This window comes from Paramormyrops kingsleyae, chromosome 24 (genome assembly GCF_048594095.1).
Source record: "Paramormyrops kingsleyae isolate MSU_618 chromosome 24, PKINGS_0.4, whole genome shotgun sequence".
NCBI classification, from domain to species: Eukaryota; Metazoa; Chordata; class Actinopteri; order Osteoglossiformes; family Mormyridae; genus Paramormyrops; species Paramormyrops kingsleyae.
Window position 1 is genome coordinate 6,730,070 of NC_132820.1, and position 19,163 is coordinate 6,749,232.

Below are 19,163 nucleotides of genomic sequence, written 5' to 3' on the forward strand. Positions count from 1 at the left end.
CATCAACTGGAAACAGCTGAACACACGGGGATTCCACACGAGGTAACAAGGGGGTGTGACACACGGGGGATCGGACGAGCAGGGCATGACAGCACAGTTGCCACTATGTGTGAATGGAGAATATAACTCTTAACCCTACCCAGCCCTAACCTTAACCATAAGTAACCAAACAAAATACCAGACTTTTGGCATTTTTACTTCATTGCATTCACAGGTCTTTGTGGAGACCTGAAAAATAGCCCCCACAACGTCAGAAAAAACAGCCTTTTATTACATTGTGGAGGACATTTGGAAACCTCTGGAGAAGACCACAGCTAAATTTTCAGAGCTACAGCATACGTGTGTGTGTGTGTGTGTGTGTGTGTGTGTGTGTATGTATGTATGTATGTATATGGGCCAGCATTAACACACAGTGAGAAACTGGCCTGTCACCTGTCAGCTGGTTTTTCTGGCTTGGCAGTTATACCAGTTTGGGTGTCTGGTGTAGCCCCTAAGCCATCACACACAGGTTATAATTCAGTTATAAATTACAGGGGTAGAATCTATGATAATAGTCAGTCACTCCCTAGATCAGAAGAATATTATGTTTTATAAGCTACTAATATACTCACATTTACATTTTATTTGATTAGCAGACGCTTTTATTTCTGGAGCAGTTGGAAGTTAAGGGACTCGCTCGAGAACCCAACGGTGAAATTACTCTGTCGATGCTGGTAAGTAGAACCAACATCCTTCGAGCTGGATTGTTCGCGAGGGATGTTAGTGCTGCCTTTAGTCTGCCACTTTACCAATTCTGCCACCAAACAAACTGACATGCTCAGCGTCTTAGATTCTGAGCATATGTGCCACTGTGTAAAATAAATTGAGACTTGATAAATTGAGAATTAATAAATAAATGAATACGTCAGACAGAGACACACAGGTATTGCATTGTATCAAAACCAACATTTATTTAAAAAATCACCATGAAATGTCATGAACATTTGCACAGTGTAATAATTTATCTGTGTTATAAATACAACGGCCAGAATATATCAGAATATATTGGAATGAAAGTTTATATTTTGATCAGTTTCTGCAAACGGGACACTAGTGCCCAGAAGCACTGAGTACCACAGACTGTAGGGGGAGCTCTTTCACGGTTCAAGGAGTCAGCTCATTGGGGGCGTTCGCACAATTCTAAATTTCATGGCCTGTGAGGATAGAAGGATCAGGGGCGAGGAGGGGAGGGGCTCAGTCCACTTCCGTCAAGCCGCACGGCCTTCGGAACTCCTGTCCTCGCTCGTGGAACCACTTGTTCGAGACTGAGAGAGAGGAGAGAGAGAGAGGAAGACGCTGTGTCTCACGGGCGGGCAAACATCTCAGCCTGCGGCGGACCTGGGTGGGTAATTTCTGCAGGGGGCCAAAGCCAAGCTGCACCATGTCGTTTTAATGCCTTATGTCATGCCCCATTACAAGCTACGGTAGTAGACTTGTTAGACTTTACTTTTCTGTTTTATAACAAAAATACATGGTGAAATCAATAGAATCAGTTCATTCTAAACCAGGACGGCTTTTGCCCCAGTTCTGAGATACAGGCTGAACGATGGGGCCAAATACTCCACAGAATGTACTTGCCCACCTTCCAATAATGATATAAATCAGGGCCTGGATGGCAGAGGGACAGTGAGCCGCAGAGCGAGGCCTACATACCCCATTTAGGGTTAGGGTTAGAGCCAGGCCTACATACCCCATTTAGAGTTAGGGTTAGAGCCAGGCCTACATACCCCATTTAGGGTTAGGGTTAGAGCCAGGCCTACATACCCCATTTAGGGTTTGGGTTAGAGCCAGGCCTACATACCCCATTTAGGGTTTGGGTTAGAGCCAGGCCTACATACCCCATTTAGGGTTTGGGTTAGAGCTAGGCCTACATACCCCATTTAGGGTTTGGGTTAGAGCCAGGCCTACATACCCCATTTACTTCCTACGAGTACAGGACAGGCTGCATGTCTGGTCCTATAGTCCCCTTCCCCACTTCGGAACAGGTTGTACCAGAAGACTGCAGTCCCCTGTGGAAGGAGGAGCACAGGGAGTGTTGAGCTGGGGGGGGACACTGAGGGTTAGGCAAGACCTTGGTCTCTTGCCGTGGATGGACTGGTGGAGTAATGGGGCAGTGTAGCGCTTACCTTCCGGGGCAAGATGGCAGCACCAAAGTCTGGGAACACCGTGGCCCCCCCGGCTTCCACGTCACTCATCTGCCAGGAAACAGCGATGCGTCAAATGATATGGTTTAGGCCAGTGTTCCCCAATCTGGTCCTTGGGGACCCACAGATGGGCCACCTTACTGGGAGCTGGGAGGGAGCAAAAATGTGGACCGTCTGGCAGGGGGCTGGGAGGGAGCAAAAATGTGGACCGTCTGGCAGGGGGCTGGGAGGGAGCAAAACTGTGGACCGTCTGGCAGGGGGCTGAGAGGGAGCAAAAATGTGGACTGTCTGGCAGGGGGCTGGGAGGGAGCAAAAATGTGGACTGTCTGGCAGGGGGCTGGGAGGGAGCAAAACTGTGGACCGTCTGGCAGGGGGCTGGGAGGGAGCAAAAATGTGGACCGTCTGGCAGGGGGCTGGGAGGGAGCAAAAATGTGGACCTTCTGGCAGGGGGCTGGGAGGGAGCAAAACTGTGGACCGTCTGGCAGGGGGCTGGGAGGGAGCAAAAATGTGGACCGTCTGGCAGGGGGCTGGGAGGGAGCAAAAACATGGACAATCTGTGGGTCCATGAGGACTGGATTGGGAAACACTGGTTTGGGCTGCTAGACCTAATGCTGTCCAATAGTAAAAGTACTACTTGGGTAGGTTTTTCTCTTTCCAGTTACAAATTCCCAGTAACGGCAACAAATCCTGCTTTGTTCTTGTGATTTACAAGAAACAGAAACATTGTTTGTATCTATGATAGAAATCGAAAGAAAAACTCAAAAAGCCCAGAGCCAAAAATAACAAGGAAACTGGCATAAAAGAAAGATAAGCCAAACCCAACATGTAGTGAACAGCTTGTGGGAGTTTTACACAAAAATGTTCTGATTGGTTGGTCCTGCCTTCTCTAGTTGCATAGACCCACATCCTCTACAATCTGATTGGACAACTCTCTGAACCGATCATTTTTCTTTCTGCCCACATTTTTGCGTAAGTAAAACTCCCACGAGCTAGCGAACATCTACATGAAACGAAGGAGGAGCAGGTGTGTGCAGGAAAAACGAAACAAAAACAAAATACGGTGAAAGGCGGCAGTTTTAAAAACAGCGACAATCAGCAAAAACCTGGCACTGTTTCTATCTGGCTCAACACTACTGGCTTTACTGTCTGGCCTGTGATGACTGTCTACAGTGCACTGAGTTTCCCTCCCCCAAATTTTACATATAATTTAACACATTCAAGAGCTCTTGAATCTGCCAGGGTATCCGTGGCCCTGCTGACTAAACACATACAGCTCGTCACAAAGTCGTTCCAGATTTGGCTGCAAAAAATATGTCCTTGAAAATCTGGCCCCATCAGTAACCGTAACATCTGCCTCATGCTCCCTTTCCCATAATGCATCACTGTCAGGCTTTCGCTCTGTTTTAAAACGCTCACGACGTCCGCACAAGCGATTTCCGCAATATGTACTGAAATTGACTGACGCATGCACCTCTCGGATGCGCACTAAATCACCCAGCGTGTTGCGGTTCTTTTCATTCCTCCGCATCACGGCGTTGGAGCTGTTAATTTTACCGTAACCCCGTCTTTTGCAATGGAGGAATTCATACGAGAAGATCAGTCAATTAAAGTGCAATATTGAAAAGACTATGAGAATATAGCCAAGGGCCTAAGACAGAGTTTGATATTGGGAGGGGACACAACTTTATCTTTTAAATGGAAATATATATTTTTTTTTTGGGGGGGGGAGCCAATGAAGCCAAATATTGGGGGGGCGCACATCTCCCCGCCCCCCCATGGCTGAAAACAGCCATGGTTTTCCCCCGTAGACACAAAAATCAACCGTCGACTTTCCGCAAAAATACTTACATAGTTTAAAAAAGTAGCCACGCGATTTCCAGTCCCTAATGATTTGAAAGCATCAGGCTCATCTTTCTATGAAGATAAAATTGCAGAATAAATGGAAGGAAGCGGTGGCGAGTCCGCGTCCGGCCCGCGCACGTACTTACGTAGTTCAGATAGGTTGCAAGCCTATTTCCATCGGTCCTGAACACGCTGTCAAAAGGACGCTGTAACAGAGGGGTGTATATTTACGCCAGGTCTTTGATCACCACCCCCCCTCCTGCTCGAAAATCCCCAGCAAAGAAACCTGCTGCTTTTGGGTGGAGCCAATTCAGCAGGTGTCCTTCTTTGATAGATACAGGAATATATACACAACACTGCCCACATTACGATGGGGTTACGTTCCGATAAACCTACTGTAAAGCAAAAATATCGTAAGGCAAAAATGCATTTTAAAATAGTACGTCTAACCTAACAAACGTCATAGCCTAGCCAACCTTAAACATGCTTAGAACACTTACATTAGTCTACAGTTGGGCAAAATCATTAACACAAAGCCTATTTTATAATAAAGTGCTGAATATCTCATATAACTTTTATCGTAACATGGACCATCGTAACCTGGGGAGCGTCTGTATTTAGACACGGTGGATAAGTGTAATCAAATACAACATTCTTTTGAATATACTTTGGTAGATCTTTGTTCAAATTCACTAATGATTAATGACCATAATGTGGGCTGTATATGTGGTATAAACTGGAGAAAAAACTGCAATATTCAAATTTGGGGAATATTTATTAACTTGGTAAGTTTACATATGATTTTTTGACCAATGGAAATAGAGAAACAACAAGCGTTAGCCATTAATGTTTACCAGAGCACATTTAAGAATTCTTATACTGAAACATCTTCACAGTGATTAGACACATTGTAGTAAAATGTTGGTCACACTGCATGTGGTAAAGGCTATACGTAAAAAATCACAGGCCGTTACAATAAAAACGTTTCACCATTTCAGACTTAAATGCTGACTTACCATACAGAAGTACATGTTCACATTATATGTATATTAAGAGATGTATAAAACACAAAGTACTCTCTAAACATCTCCGCATCTCATTAAACCTCTCACTTACCCTCGAGAAATCAAAGTGTGGCTCATATTGGCCTCCAACCCCGTAGTTTGCGACCTGTTTGGCAAAAAAACATACAGAATATAAACTAAGAAGCTACAACTTTAGGACGTGAGGTTGCTTAGCAACGCCCTGCTGAGGTCATCTCAGCTGGAATCCTCTGCTTTATGACATCATGCCGAGCATGATGGGAGATACCTGCAGGAGTTCCGCTGTGGCCACTGAGAGGCCGGTGATATCTTCGATTCTCTGGTTGACACGTGCAATCACGGGGTCCACATCTCCTTCTAGCCAGGCACTAGAGACCGGAAATGAGACTCACAACTCCGACCATACCGACATCATGGCAGCAACTACAACGCACTAAGGACGAAATAGCATCAGCAGGACTGCTATCGCTTACCTTTTGGATATCCTGTATTGGGCCACAGTCAGAACTCCAGTCTTTGGGTCCCTAACAGTTGCTCTTGCAAGCTTTCGAGGGAAAAAGCAATAAAGCAATGAGGAAGACTATCCCAGGAAGCATATCGTACAAGGCTGGTTGCCAGACCAGCACATGGCACATGCACAAATACACAATGGACAATTTAAGGGTGGAATTTAAAGACCCATCTTAAAAGGCATCTTTAACCCCCCCCCCCCCCGATCCTGGAGGTTACCTACCTAGGAACCATACAGTCCAATAAAGTAAAATTGATTACACTAAAATTTAATTATGCTACCCAGAAAAGAGTCTTAGTCAGGTTGGCAAAAAGATGCCTAGCGCCCCCTGCAGGCTAACCCGGGGTTTGGCCAGCTCTTTGATCTTCTCTATCTCTGCGTCGGACAGCGTGTCCAGGAAACGCACGATGTGTGGGTTGTCCCACTCGTCCTCCTGCTTCATGGGAGCCAGCAGCAGCCGCGGGTTCCGGTTGCCGTCGTTGTAGCGGCAGAAGAGCCGGCTGCGCCTCGCGGGGGTCTGCAGACGATCTGGGGTCAGTTGAGGCTGTTTTACAGACCGTGCCACCTCGGCACCGGACCCGCTGTCGCAAGACAGTCACGCTCCAACCATTGAGCACAGAGTAGCATGTCATGCAAGCTACTCGGGCCACATTCATTATATATAGCAAAAATCATCAAATAAATAAGAAATCAGAGAGATAAACAAACAAACAAACAAACAAACAAACAAACGGACATGTAAATTCACAAACAACCTAAAAACGTAAAACATGCAGACTTCAATAGATTGCCTAACAGCTGTAAGATAAGCTGCTCTGCATTGCTCTGCATTGGCATTCGTTAAACATTCTAGAACTGCCTCTAATTTAGTAAAAACATCTTGGAAAATAGTGACTGGAAAAAACATTTGCATAATAGAATTAAATGAGTAATTCATAAAAATGTGCTTAAATGACAATGAGTTTCTGCTTGCAGGGGATTCCTCACCCGTAAGTAGAAACATGTGTGTGAGCTTAGTATGACTTAAAACTGGTTCCAATTATTTTCGAAACTTGCTATTGCTCTACTAGTGAAAGCTAATTGGCTGGCCCAACCCTTTTCGGGGCGCTAAGCAACATTTGATTTAACCTAGTTATTGTTTGTCATCCTCCTTCTCATTCAGATAGGCTGATCAGATAGGGCGCCCCCTGGTGGCCGCTGGAGCCTAAGCAGCCGTTTGGATCGCTCATGCCTTGGGGCAGCCCTGCCTCTAGGGGCCCCCCTTCTTTCAGACGCTCACCAGTTTGATACCCTCTCCGCGACACAGGGCTTCGTACGTCTCTCTCTCGGGCAGGTAGTCCAGGGGCCGGTCGTAGGTACCCAGCTGAATTGGCCTCTCCTCGGAAGGGTTCGGCTTGGCCCTCTCGCTCTCCCTCAGCTCTTTCTGAAGCAGCTTCTCAAAATAGTGCAGGTTTCCACCCGCCCTCTGGTGGCTGGGATCTGTTAATGAAAGCGGGAAAAAAAAACTTTGTCAGATTACAGTGTATGGCGCCCTCTTGCAGCAACCCCTGGTGTTGCAATACTTGGAACAATTACTAAAACCTTATGCATTAAAGAATTTTTAAAAAATTAATAAATCTGGATATTTTAAATAAAATTTTAAATGATGCAAAGAGACGTATACATAAAAAAATATGCCTCAAAAAATATACGTAACTAATATTACTGCGGCTCCCTAATGTTCCGCACAACCCGCAGCATTTCCACCGAGGGCTAAAATTAAATTCCGCAGCCCAATAATGTCATTCCGTGGGATCGCTCAGAGCGCCATTCAGGGTGGAGTACAGGAAGGAAAAACTCTTTTTCAGTGTCTCCCGCCTCTCAAACAGGGCCCTCCATGCACAACTTTAGGTAAAGCTAAATGGAAAAATAGCCTACACCCAATTACACCCTTTAGACAATGATTACACCCTTGGTGTCCTGGTGCTATAAACTGCAGCCAATAGACGGCCAGAGGGCTTTGCAGACACTCTGCTCCTTAGGCAGGCAAATCAGCAGGTCAAAGGGGGGAGACAGAGGACAAAGGGGAGGGGGGGGTGCAGGAAAACAGTAAAAAGGGAACACATTGGTTAGGGGGAGGGGGCAAAAGGACCTTTTAGCTCGACAAGTAGAATTCTGTGCTAACAATGCAAAGGTCACAGGTTCGAATCCCAGGGTACATGCATAGTGATTGTAGCCCTTCCCTCTGCTGTGAGTCGCGTTGGATAAAAGCGTCAGATGAATGAATACAAAAGGAAACTCGCAGAGATAAGCCCCACGCTAGGGTCAGGGGGGGTGAGGACCGCGTACCCAGGGCCACCAAGCGCCGGGTCAGCTCCACGGCCCGCTGCAGGTCGCCCATCTGGTAGACGGAGTAGCTGAGGTAGTCCAGCACGTCGGCCTTGGAGACCAGCGCCTCCTCCCCCGCATCCAGCTGCCGCAGCGCCTGCTGCATCCACAGCACCGAATGGTAGTAGTCTACATCGTTGTAGGCCGTCTTGCCCATGTCGTAGCAGTCGTCCACCGTCAGCTGGCTGTTATAGCGCACCCCTGAGGATGGAGGCGGTACTTTAAGGACCCACCTTTTTTCTCTTGCTCTCAACTCCGCTTGAGGTTCTCCTACTGTTTTCTCAAGTCCACTCTGAAGTTACTTTCAATTTCATTTTAATAACACTTAATTTATTTCAATTACCCTCTTCTTTTTTCTGTTGCCTATTGCTTTATATTTCCTTTAATTTCAATTTTCTTATTCCCTGTACACACATTTTCATGTCATTTTATTTCTATGTTTTATATTTTACTATGCTATCCATGTTTTATTTATACTTTTTACTGTATGTAGTATTTGTTAATTAATTCTTTCTAAACTGGAAAGTACTTTGGGTCAACTGTTGTTTTTAAATGTGCTACATAAATAAATGACTTGACATATTATAAATACAGCATTAATTAATATGAAATATGTACTGATTCCACCCATAACGCAATGAGGTCTATTTAACAGTATTGTACTAAGTGCAACAAATGTATTAAAATCTTTAAATCATGGCTGTGCTGTAATTTAGACCTGTGTTCATACAGTGCCAACGAAAACCATGCTGTTAATAAATAGTATCTGTTCTATTTTGATCAGTACTATTAACCCATAAATTCAGTATTAGATGTCACCATGACTTTGTAGCAATAAAAAAAATCCCAACTGAAATATATTTCACATCTCCCCATGAATTATTTCCTGCTTACTTTAAATCTAAATCCCACAAGCATTTTATGAAGCGTACTTCTTCCGTACTAAAGTACTAAGCCCCCCCCCCGTTTCCTATATTTCTAGAGAAAACCTTTGCCTGACAAACATTCTAATATGCTTGCAACCACACAAGCCACAAAAATGGTTTCAACAAGCAGATTCTGTGAGACTTGGAAGTGCATTTGGCGTGCTCCTCTAATCCAAGACATACGGTACTTGGAACTACTCCACGGAACTCCTCCGCAGGCACCAGCTGACTCATAGTGGCCCTCTCCCCCGATTACCTGGCAGCTTTCCCTTGGAGAAACTCTCAGAGTCCAGCTTGTACGTGTCCTGCAGGCGCATGAGGGCCTTAGCTGCACCCTTTTCATCCTCCTCGTCAGGGAAGTACTGTCGGTGCACCGACATGTTGGCGATAAACCCTGAACAAACGGATTATCGATAAATACAGAGCATACCTCCGCAGGAAGAGCTGAATATTCTGTATTAAACACCTGCTTGTAAAGAGCACTGTATTCGGTGTTGTTAAAAATGTGTTTTTAGAGCAGTGATTGTCACACCAGTCCTTGGGAACCCACAGACGGTCCACATTTTTGCTCCCTCACAATTCCCTGGGAGCTGGGAGGGAGCAAAAATGTGAACTGTCCCTGAGAAGCACGGTTTTAGAGCCAGTGTATGCAGGTCGTTTACATAGCATGGGAATTATACCCGCGCTCCTAAATTTTGTGCGTAAGTGTGACTTTTGCATTCAAGCTAAAGTGACCTATTGTGATATTTTCACTATACCGACTAAGGTAAATATTTACGGCCAGACGGCAGCGGAGACTGATGAAGGCGAGAAGGTAAATGAGAGGGAAAATGTGCCGCCATACTGGAAAAGGGTAACGTGAAGCTACGATGTCGAGAGAGACAGCAGGAGACAAAAGCTTAGAGTAAACAGCTACAGTATCAGCAGCTGGTTCGCAGGCTGCTGAGTAGGCAGGAGGTCAAACAGATGTGAGCGCTTGTGTCCAGGCCTGTCACTATTCTCGCCAAAGTGGTGGCGCTTAAGGACCCCCCTCCCTGCCCCCTCCCCAAACCGAAGGGCATCTTAGCACCATACCGTCAGATGGATTCTGGAGCACCAAGCTCTCCAGGTCGGACCACTCGGTGTTGAGCCTCTTCACCAGCTTGTAGGCGTTGACGGGGTGTGCCAGGTAGCCCTCGGGGTCCGAGGTGGACATTCGTGTCAGCCTGTCTAACTTACTGGCCCAGCTGATTAAGTCAAACGGAAAGAGGCGCGTGACTGTCACAATCACACAAAATCTGCTCCAGTATCTATTAGACTCTGACTTAACATACATATTTAAAAACAACATTTTAATTAATTAACCATTAGCTACGAATACATTTTCTATATATACACATCTTTAAAGGAACTCATAGACCAAGAGGTCTACGCTCCACATCTACCACTCCCTGATGGAACATCTCCCATTTCTGCTTCTCACTTCTGCTTCTCACTTCTTCCAATAACAGCTGGACAAATATCACGGGCCCAGAAAAGGTGGAAAGTTCAGGTCCAGAAAGTGCAAATCCAGACCAAGATTTTGTTTTAACCAGTTGAGTTACTCTGTGACTGCGACTCTTTACACTCAAGCGGTCGGCTGAACCAAAACCTTGATCTGGATTTATAATTTCGGGACTTTCCACCTCTTCCAGGAAGACCCTCGACGAGCAGCTCCCACATGTGCAGACGACATCGAGCACAGCTACCTCTTGACAGCCGCTAGCTTCGACTCCTCGGCTTGGATGTACTCCTTCAGGGACTGAACCAACTCCTTCTCCGTATATATCAAGTCTGTCATTTGTCCTAAGGTATGACACGGAAAAAAAGGAAATAAAATTGTGATACTTTCCCCTGAAACAGCTGGCAATAGTCTGACTTACAACAACACAACAGACAAACATACATATTTACTTTAAGGAATCTTCCAGTTATTTAACAGCTGTTTTTTTCTACTGTTTTCCCTGGCTGACGGTGATAATTTTGCCATATGCCAAACAAAGACAGGTTCAAGCTTTCAAGCAGAAGCTGAGCTAGTTTGGTCGGTCTCACTTAATCTGTCCGCAATATTTACAAAACCCATGAGACTTTGGAAGTGCACGGCAATGAAAAAAGCTGGGGAAAACAATTCCATAGCAACCATCATGCAGATTGCCTGTCCGTGGCCAGAAAGGTGAACTCAAGGGCGACATCAATCTGGCAATAACAGGCGACGTAATAAATCTCTCACTGTACACACTGGATGCAGTGAGGACCAGGTCTTAGCCACTTTAGGGTTGAGGAAAGGTTGCGTAAACATTACAAAGGAGTAAGACAGGACATCTTCTGATACAGTACAGCCCAAACAACTGATAGAACAGAACAGATAAAACAAGTATCAACTATGGTACCAACTAAGGGAACAGTAGGGACATGGATACCCTGGTAGATTTAGGGGGACCTTCACGTTACAAAGGACCCTGCACGTTACAAAGGGCCCTGCACGTTACAAGGGGCCCTGCACGTTACAAGGGGCCCTTCACGTTACAGGGGCCCTTCACGTTACAAAGGACCCTGCACGTTACAAAGGGCCCTGCACGTTACAAGGGGCCCTGCACGTTACAAGGGGCCCTTCACGTTACAGGGGCCCTTGAGTAGGTAGAATTATAAAATAACATAATTGGGGGGCCCGAGGTGATATTTTGTCTGGGGGCCCAGAATTTATAGCTATGTGCCTGGTACCAACACTGTATTTTTTTAATGAAAACCTACCCCCGCAAAAAAGTGTTTCTGGAAAAACTCAAGGTTAATGACGGATGGATTTCGGAGGAGGGTGTTTGGGGGGGGAGGGGTCTCATATGCGGTATGAATGACAGACAAACACACAGTGTGCCCCCTAGAATGAGCAAACTGTCCGACCCAAGACCCAGGCCTCTCCCCCTCCTTCCCACACAACAAACTTTCTTTATGCGCCTCTCAGCCGATTAACGGGGCTTGCCCCCACCAAACTCTCCCCACCCCTGAGACACCCCCCCTGACACATTTCATAAGAATGAGTTACAAAACCGAGCCTAATATTAATACGAGCCACCTGGGCTGGCAGAAAGTCGCTTATGATAACACACAGCATGTGGGGGGAGTGAAATGTCTGATCCGCTTGTGTATGGGTTCTAATGTCTAAAGGGATGTTAGATCTCGGCCATGTGTTTCCCACTGAAGTTATACTGCAGAGTGTGGCAAGTCTTCCAGGAAACGTGGAAAGGGAAGGGAGTTTTACATCCAAGTCAGGGACTCCAGTGGTGTTTTCAAAGACTATTCCATCTTCATCCAAGTTACCCCAGAGGGAACTTTCCAAAGAAAAGCTTACAAAATGATTCGGGTTCACCGTGCAAAAACAACACTGTAACAATTTTTTTTAACAAGATTAGCTGGAACTCTGTGTAATCTTGGCTGTCTGTGAGGTTCATCCCCACCCCACGGTCTTCCATAATCTAGAACACAAAATTACCAATTGACGTGAAAATTTCTGCCCGTGAGGCCGAGATGAGCAGGAACAGGCCCAGGGAGATGAAGGGGGAATGCTTTTTCGTGGTCTTCATCATCTTCAAAGTGGAAGTGCCTGCAAAGAAAAACCACAAACGTAAATTAAAACCTTCAGCTATTTTTAACACAGTAGCATATTTATTTACCACAAGACTAAGCACCCTAAAACACACAAAGAGATGGTCGATGTAAGGCTTAATGCACGACAAGCTGAGCATTATACATTTTCAATCGTACAGCCGCGAAGACAAAGAATCAACCCAACACGCATTTATTCATTAGACACCTTTCTTCCACCAACAATTCAACATTTCCGTTTAGTTTCTTTTAATTTTAAATTTTTCTATGGTTGGAATTTTACGTAACATTAGTCAGAATCAAAGACTGTAACAGAACTTTGATTTACTACGTTGACTCGCCTGAGACAACGTGTGTGGTTACAGGAAATCAATCATCTCCCTTCTGACCAATCAGAGTTGAGAATGCAATGGTGCTGTGGCATTATTAGGTGTTTATTAACAAGAAATGCCTGATACATTGTATTCATCATAGATCTTCATTCATCATTTCAAATAGATTCCCCCAGGGTCACAGCTGGCTGAGGTAACCTACAGCCACTGCCATCTCGAGCTAAATCTGGCTGTGGAACTCCGGGGTTGAATTGTGGCTGGCCAACACATGCCTGAGGAAAAATATCTGCAGACGATGTCAGGAAGCAGCACACAGCCAAGCAGCAAGCAGAGTAAAAGCTACACCTGGGTCTGAGCAAACATGCTCCAAAAATTGACACGTCACAAAAAAAAGGCCCCATTTTTGAAAAACATTACGGGCCATCTATTTGGTGATTAGTAGATGCTTTTGAGCTAATCACTAGGGATGAAGATGAGGTTTGGTTTGGGGATTGGTTTTGGGATGAAAGAATGAAAGTTTTTATAACTTTAGTTAATTTTTCGCAACGATAATTTAGTTCTGGCAACATAGTAATCTTACCTACATTTCAACCACTGCATTCCTCCAGTCTTCCACAAGTATAATGAAACACAGCTCAGTCCTTACATCATCTTATTTAGCCTGAAGCACATGGCCCTCTATACGGTTTTCTTACAAGGTTGACCTGGATTAGCATTTTCCACCTAGATGCTCACTGTGCCAGCTGAGATGGAAAGGACCCCTTCCTGAACCATGACACCACAGCGGGGCAGAGCCATGGCAAAGCAGGTCATTTTGCAATAAAGGATAGCCATAAAGGATAGCCATCTCCCCAACTCTTTGCACTCTTATCAGTAACTGTGCATGGCTAATTTCCCCACCCTGGGGCCTACGCAAACTCTGGCTATAGAGGAGTTCTGAATTCCTGAGCGCAGAGTCAAGAACCACTGATTTGCTAGCGGCATATAAAAGGCACACAGTGGAAGTGAGCGGACTCACACTGTCTTTGCGAGCACAGATGTTCACCATAAACACCCAGTAACTGCTCTGAGCTTATTTTAATTATCAGATTTGCATGCTGGAGTTGTATAACACTTGATATTGTTACTCTTTTGGGGGGGAAAAAAAACAGAATCTATGCAATTTCGGCTGTCGACAAATTCACTTGCAGTGAATTTCAAGAGTATAACATCATTCACTGTTAAGTATCCAGTGTCACAGTAGTCCTGCACTTGGTTAACAAACAGTGTTTCATTGCCAAGTTGACCTTTTTTCTTGGTAATTATTAAACAAATTTTTTAAACTAACTAGATTCCTGCCACCCCGTAACCGTGGAAGTGTCACATTCATCTACATCACAATCGCTTAACTTGGACTGGGTCACGGGGGACCTGGAGCCCATGCCAGTCACCCCCCCCCCCCCACCAACCACAGGGAATTTACCAGGAGTGTTACTAGAGATTTATGAAGGGGGTGCTAATTCTTTTTAGGGGGGGTCTTATAGAAATGCCCCATATTATTTAAACAAATTTATTCATCTGGGGGGGCTAAAAACATTTTGGGAAGGTTAAAGCCCCCCTAACACAGCCCCCTGAACTTTACACTGATTAGCCTAACTGCAGGTCTTTGGCTTCTGAGGGCAAGCCAGAGTATCCAGGTGATACGTGCACAACACAGGAGAGAGAGCCTGCAGAATCCACACCCACAAACAAGGCAGAATCCACACCCACAAACAAGGCAGAATCCACATCCACGACCCAGCATTTGTGCCACACATGTGTATGTCATTGTGGTCTTAAAATGATAAATTAATAAAATCTGCGTTTTTTTTTTGCACACACCCACAAGGCATAAACAAAAGCATTCCAAGTGTCAGATCCTACCCCCGACTAGCCTGTCACTCTGTGTCTGCTTGCATTAATGAATGCTCAGCTGTTCCCTCCATCAAATACCTTACAGCAGCCTCAGTCTCAGGCAGACTGAACACAAAGCAGTTAATTCTCAGGCCTGTTCCGCTGATACAGTGTTACCAAGATATACACAGATTCTTCTTACCGGTAAAAATTCAAGCACGTCCTTATCGCAAAGAATTCAGCCTGTTCATATTCGCATGTTCTGATTGAAATTTTCTAGACTAATATGAAATATTCATTTCGCCAAAAATACTAGATAAAATGCACACAGGTTCCAGAGAAGTCTTCTTAAGTACTTCATTTTATCTGTCCTGTATCCATTACCAAGGTTCATCGCATTGCTACAATGAACTCAGCGATAGGACAATATGGGAGACTGTGCCAGATCATCTCCGGTCCCAAAGGTCCTCAGGGATTTGAGCTTTCTGATCCACAACATGTACTTGCAAGTCAATGTTACAGCTTGTAATCCAATTAACCAGGGTGATTTTTGTATCGTGGAAAAAATATGTGAACCATTCGTCTTTATTCCCCCGAAACTGCCGCCAAATTAAACATCTCCCGAATTCCTCCTAGGCACCCAAAGTCACCAAAGCGTTGACCGCTTCACAAACATTCTGCTGGACATCACGATCACCACCTGCGGTTCGCGTGTAAATCTAAGCAAACACCCAAGCTTCACCACACAGCCTGAAATTTATTGCATCAAATGCTCCAGTCAAATTAAATGCGTTGACGCACATTTTTGTCCGGTTTCCCCCAAGGACGTAGAGTATGCTCCAAGGTATAAAGTGTCCATCATTTACTACAATCTTATAGAACCATAATAATAATAATAACAACAACTGAAAATCAGATACTCCAAAAGACTCAAGTTTTATAATACATATGAAATTACGATATGTAAAGTGACACCTCATCAAGAGAGCAAGAATTTATGCACAACACTTTTACACACGCGAGGCTTGGATAGACTTGTCTGGGCAGAGACCTACGGCCGTTTGCTGGCGAGTTATTAATACAAGTACTTATTTTTAAAAGCACAGTTTTTTCTATGAACTTTAATTCACCTCATGCGTTCACACAGGGGTGCGGACTGGAGGAGGGGACACGTATATCCCCCAATATTCAATTTGGCTTCCTCCACCCACCCCCCCAAAAATGTACTTTTACAGTTAAATTTGTAAGTAGACCCCCCCATATCAAACTCTCGCCTACGCGCTTACTTTTACATTCACATAACCTACTGTTCGTCGTCATCCACGTTGATTTGGGACGCTGATCTGGCTGTAACAAGCCTATAAGGCAGCTGCCTGATGACTTATTCTAGAGATATCGCGTGCTACTTCAGTACGTTTGTTGCTCGTTTTTACTTTAACTGGTACCTTTTCCAGTTGCATTCATGACGCATATCACTGTCCCCATAAGCTGCTTAAGAAAGATTTTGAGAACCCTCCCCTCCACACACACACACACACACACACACACACACACACACAAGTGTAGAATTAGTAGTAATAATTCTGGTTGGAGAAAAGCAAGAAGAGACGAAACACTGCAAATAAATGTGCCAGATTCCATGTGCAATCTGCAATCCCCCCATTTTTCCAGGTAACGGGGTTCTACTCTACACTCTGAAACGGTGCCACCCCCCCTCCCCGGCCCCATGGTAGCCTGAACATGGTACAGATGTTTTCTATATTAATACAAGAAGCGCGGCGATACATGTATGAAATCTGGAAACAAAATAAACTGTAAGTTCTTATACGTATAATTTTTCAAGGCAATAACAAACGTTTCTGCTGGTTTTCAACTTCCAAGTGTTAAAATATATGTAAAAAAAAAAACTTTCCCGCAGCTGTCGTAATTCTTCCACGGCAGTCCGAACAGGGCTACGGTATGGGGGGGGGGGGGTCGGACAGTCCGCTTAGGGATATTTCTACAAACAACCGACAACGCGACAGACGACAAATGTATCTGTCGGCAAATATTTCGCTGGAACATCAGCGAGATGCAGACAAAACAGGCAAAACAATGTCAATCACAATTTACTAAATGTTAAGCATATTACTTAACAGGCATGTTACAAAAAACATTATTTCGCTTCGAAATTATTTCAAACTTATATATACCGAAAAACATTATTATTATATTATTATAATAAATGATAGCTATTCAGGTCTAAACGGGTATATTTAACATCAAGAAACTTATCAACTGTAAAACTGCGACAATGTTTCCGAGTAAGTTTTTTTTTCTTCCAAGAAACTCGTACACCGCGTACCAATGTTACAATGTAACAGCACAGGACTCCGCATGTCAGCCAGTCCCATCGCGCCCGACGCGGCTAAAGCGGATTACCTTCGCTTCTCCTTCGGAAACGCAGCCTACTGGACCGTACCTCGCGGTGCAGGACTAGCACGGGGCTCCGTGATTCGCACAGATTTCTTCGGTGCCACGTATGGACCCTCCCCCTGGGTCCCAACCATCACTTTGTAATCCTCCTAAAATATGCGCAACGTTTTTCCTGCGCCGCCCATTTAGCGACATTGCGTGGCTGACCCTTTGCACGTAGCTCGGAGCATCGTTGTTTTTTTCTTGTTTTTAACAAGGTGTTAAATTAATAGATTAATAAATCCGTAAATCATAAAACGACAAACAAATTTAAGAGGACCGTCTCGATAAGACCTTAAAAAAACTATGAATAACGTTCCGTACATCAATCCACTCTTCAACACTTTCAGAAAAAAGGATAAAAATTTGTACCTTTGCTTGTCACTGGGGCTGTACCCCCAAGGGTAACTGTACATTTTAAGGTACAGAAATGGACTCTGTGGAACAATAATGCTGTTTGTACCTTTGGGATGTTCCTCAGAGTCCATTTATCTACTTTAAAAGGTACAATTACAAGGGTACAGCCCCAGTGACAAAGGCACAAATTTTTACCCTTTTTCTGAGAGTGAACCTCTTATCCTGAAGCTTGTCTCAGGTTTTGTACACGGTGCACATTTTCTTAATGTTGGAAATTATGATGATTGTGTTTACTATATGTCATTTTAGTATCCCCGTGGGCAAATGACGGCTGGAATCTAGAGAGGCACTTAAAATTACCTGCTGCTACATGATCAAAATTACAAAATGACTCCAGTAATATTCCTAAATATGTCTTTTAATATAATATTTATGACAACAGCTGTGACAATGGTATTGATCGTATTTTAGGGTGCTGTCTTAAAAAATGTATTAAGATCACATCTCTTTTCCTCAGACTACTACTTATCTGCCAGTGTCTGCAGGGTGGTTGATAGTTGTAGCTACTAAAAGCACAATAGAGAAAAACCTTCCTGAGCAAAGGCTTATCCTTCATTTTTATATCAGATTTTCACTTGAAACTGCATGTAATGACGTGAAGAAATATTACCCGTGCAGGTATAGAAAATGGATGGATGGGTGGATACAGTAGGTTACTTTTCTGTAATACGACCAGATCCAGGGCACAAAACAAGATATCACACAGCAAGAGCTTCGAGAAGAGTAAGCCACTGTTGAAGTATTAACAAAGAAATAGCTTAATAATATGGAAGGAAATCTGAGAGGAGTCAGATTGTTTAGTGTATATATAATACAGGTCTACGAGCAGCTTTGAACAGTACCTGGGCCGTATTGTACACATTTATGTTCACTCCATTCTCACCAGCGCCCCCTGGTGGCGAAATATTTTCCCAACTTCTGTTAGACAGTTAGTGACATACAGCCATGGGCATACATTATGGGGGTTGTAATCCCCCCCAATAATCACAACCATCGAATACACCCCCCTGAACTCCCCTAAATAGGCGGAGACCTCAACTTTCCCCAATGCTCAACCCAACGATTTAATCTGCATGTAACTTAATCTACACATAACTCTCAGTCCACTGTGTAATTAATATGCATTTATTATATTTTATTATTTAGAAGGGAAATTATGATTTAAAATATTAAGGTCACAGTTGATGTATACTGTTATACATTGTGATATATACCTACTGATATATTCACTTGTATGTCCCTTGGACAAACGCGCCTGTTAATATGTAAATGTATATACCGAAACGTGGACCGTTATGTTGAGTGAATTCAATTTGTCCAATAGAGGGCCCTGTAACATTTCAGCTTCTTCCCAATCATTTCTCATTTTCTCCACTCGGTGGAAGCAGTGTATTGGGGAATAAGAAATATGTTACATCTAAACAGGCTGAATAGTTTGAGGTACTATTTTTTAGGCTTAAAAAGTAAAATTCCAAATTGTGTCGCATTGTTACAGGCAAGTTCAATTACCCGGAATATCCACGTCTAAATTTCGCTCCATTGTTAATACTCAATGCACATTTTTAAAAATACTACAATAGGAATGCAATTTGGCTGAA

At 44.1% G+C, this 19,163-nt stretch overlaps 1 protein-coding gene across 7 annotated transcripts; it reads right to left on the minus strand.

Moving 5' to 3' along the window:
* Positions 1–925: 925 nt before the first annotated feature.
* Positions 926–17,245, minus strand: p4ha2 (procollagen-proline, 2-oxoglutarate 4-dioxygenase (proline 4-hydroxylase), alpha polypeptide 2). Of its 7 annotated transcripts, XM_072706397.1 has the most exons (16): positions 17,039–17,196; positions 12,378–12,488; positions 10,600–10,696; positions 9,947–10,098; positions 9,129–9,266; positions 7,908–8,147; positions 6,859–7,058; positions 5,920–6,096; positions 5,542–5,612; positions 5,337–5,436; positions 5,142–5,195; positions 4,172–4,231; positions 4,032–4,097; positions 2,166–2,234; positions 1,952–2,048; positions 926–1,304 (listed from the first exon to the last, which is right to left on the minus strand). In XM_072706397.1, exons 1-16 carry the CDS (start codon positions 17,085–17,087, stop codon positions 1,234–1,236), a joined length of 1,752 nt encoding a protein of 583 aa, XP_072562498.1. In that variant the 5' UTR covers positions 17,088–17,196; the 3' UTR covers positions 926–1,233. The 7 variants fall into 7 exon arrangements, with proteins under 7 accessions (XP_072562498.1, XP_023659250.1, XP_023659248.1 ...); XM_023803482.2 differs by lacking the exon at positions 4,172–4,231 and having other exon boundaries at positions 17,116–17,245; XM_023803480.2 differs by lacking the exon at positions 4,032–4,097 and having other exon boundaries at positions 17,039–17,191.
* Positions 17,246–19,163: the final 1,918 nt, after the last annotated feature.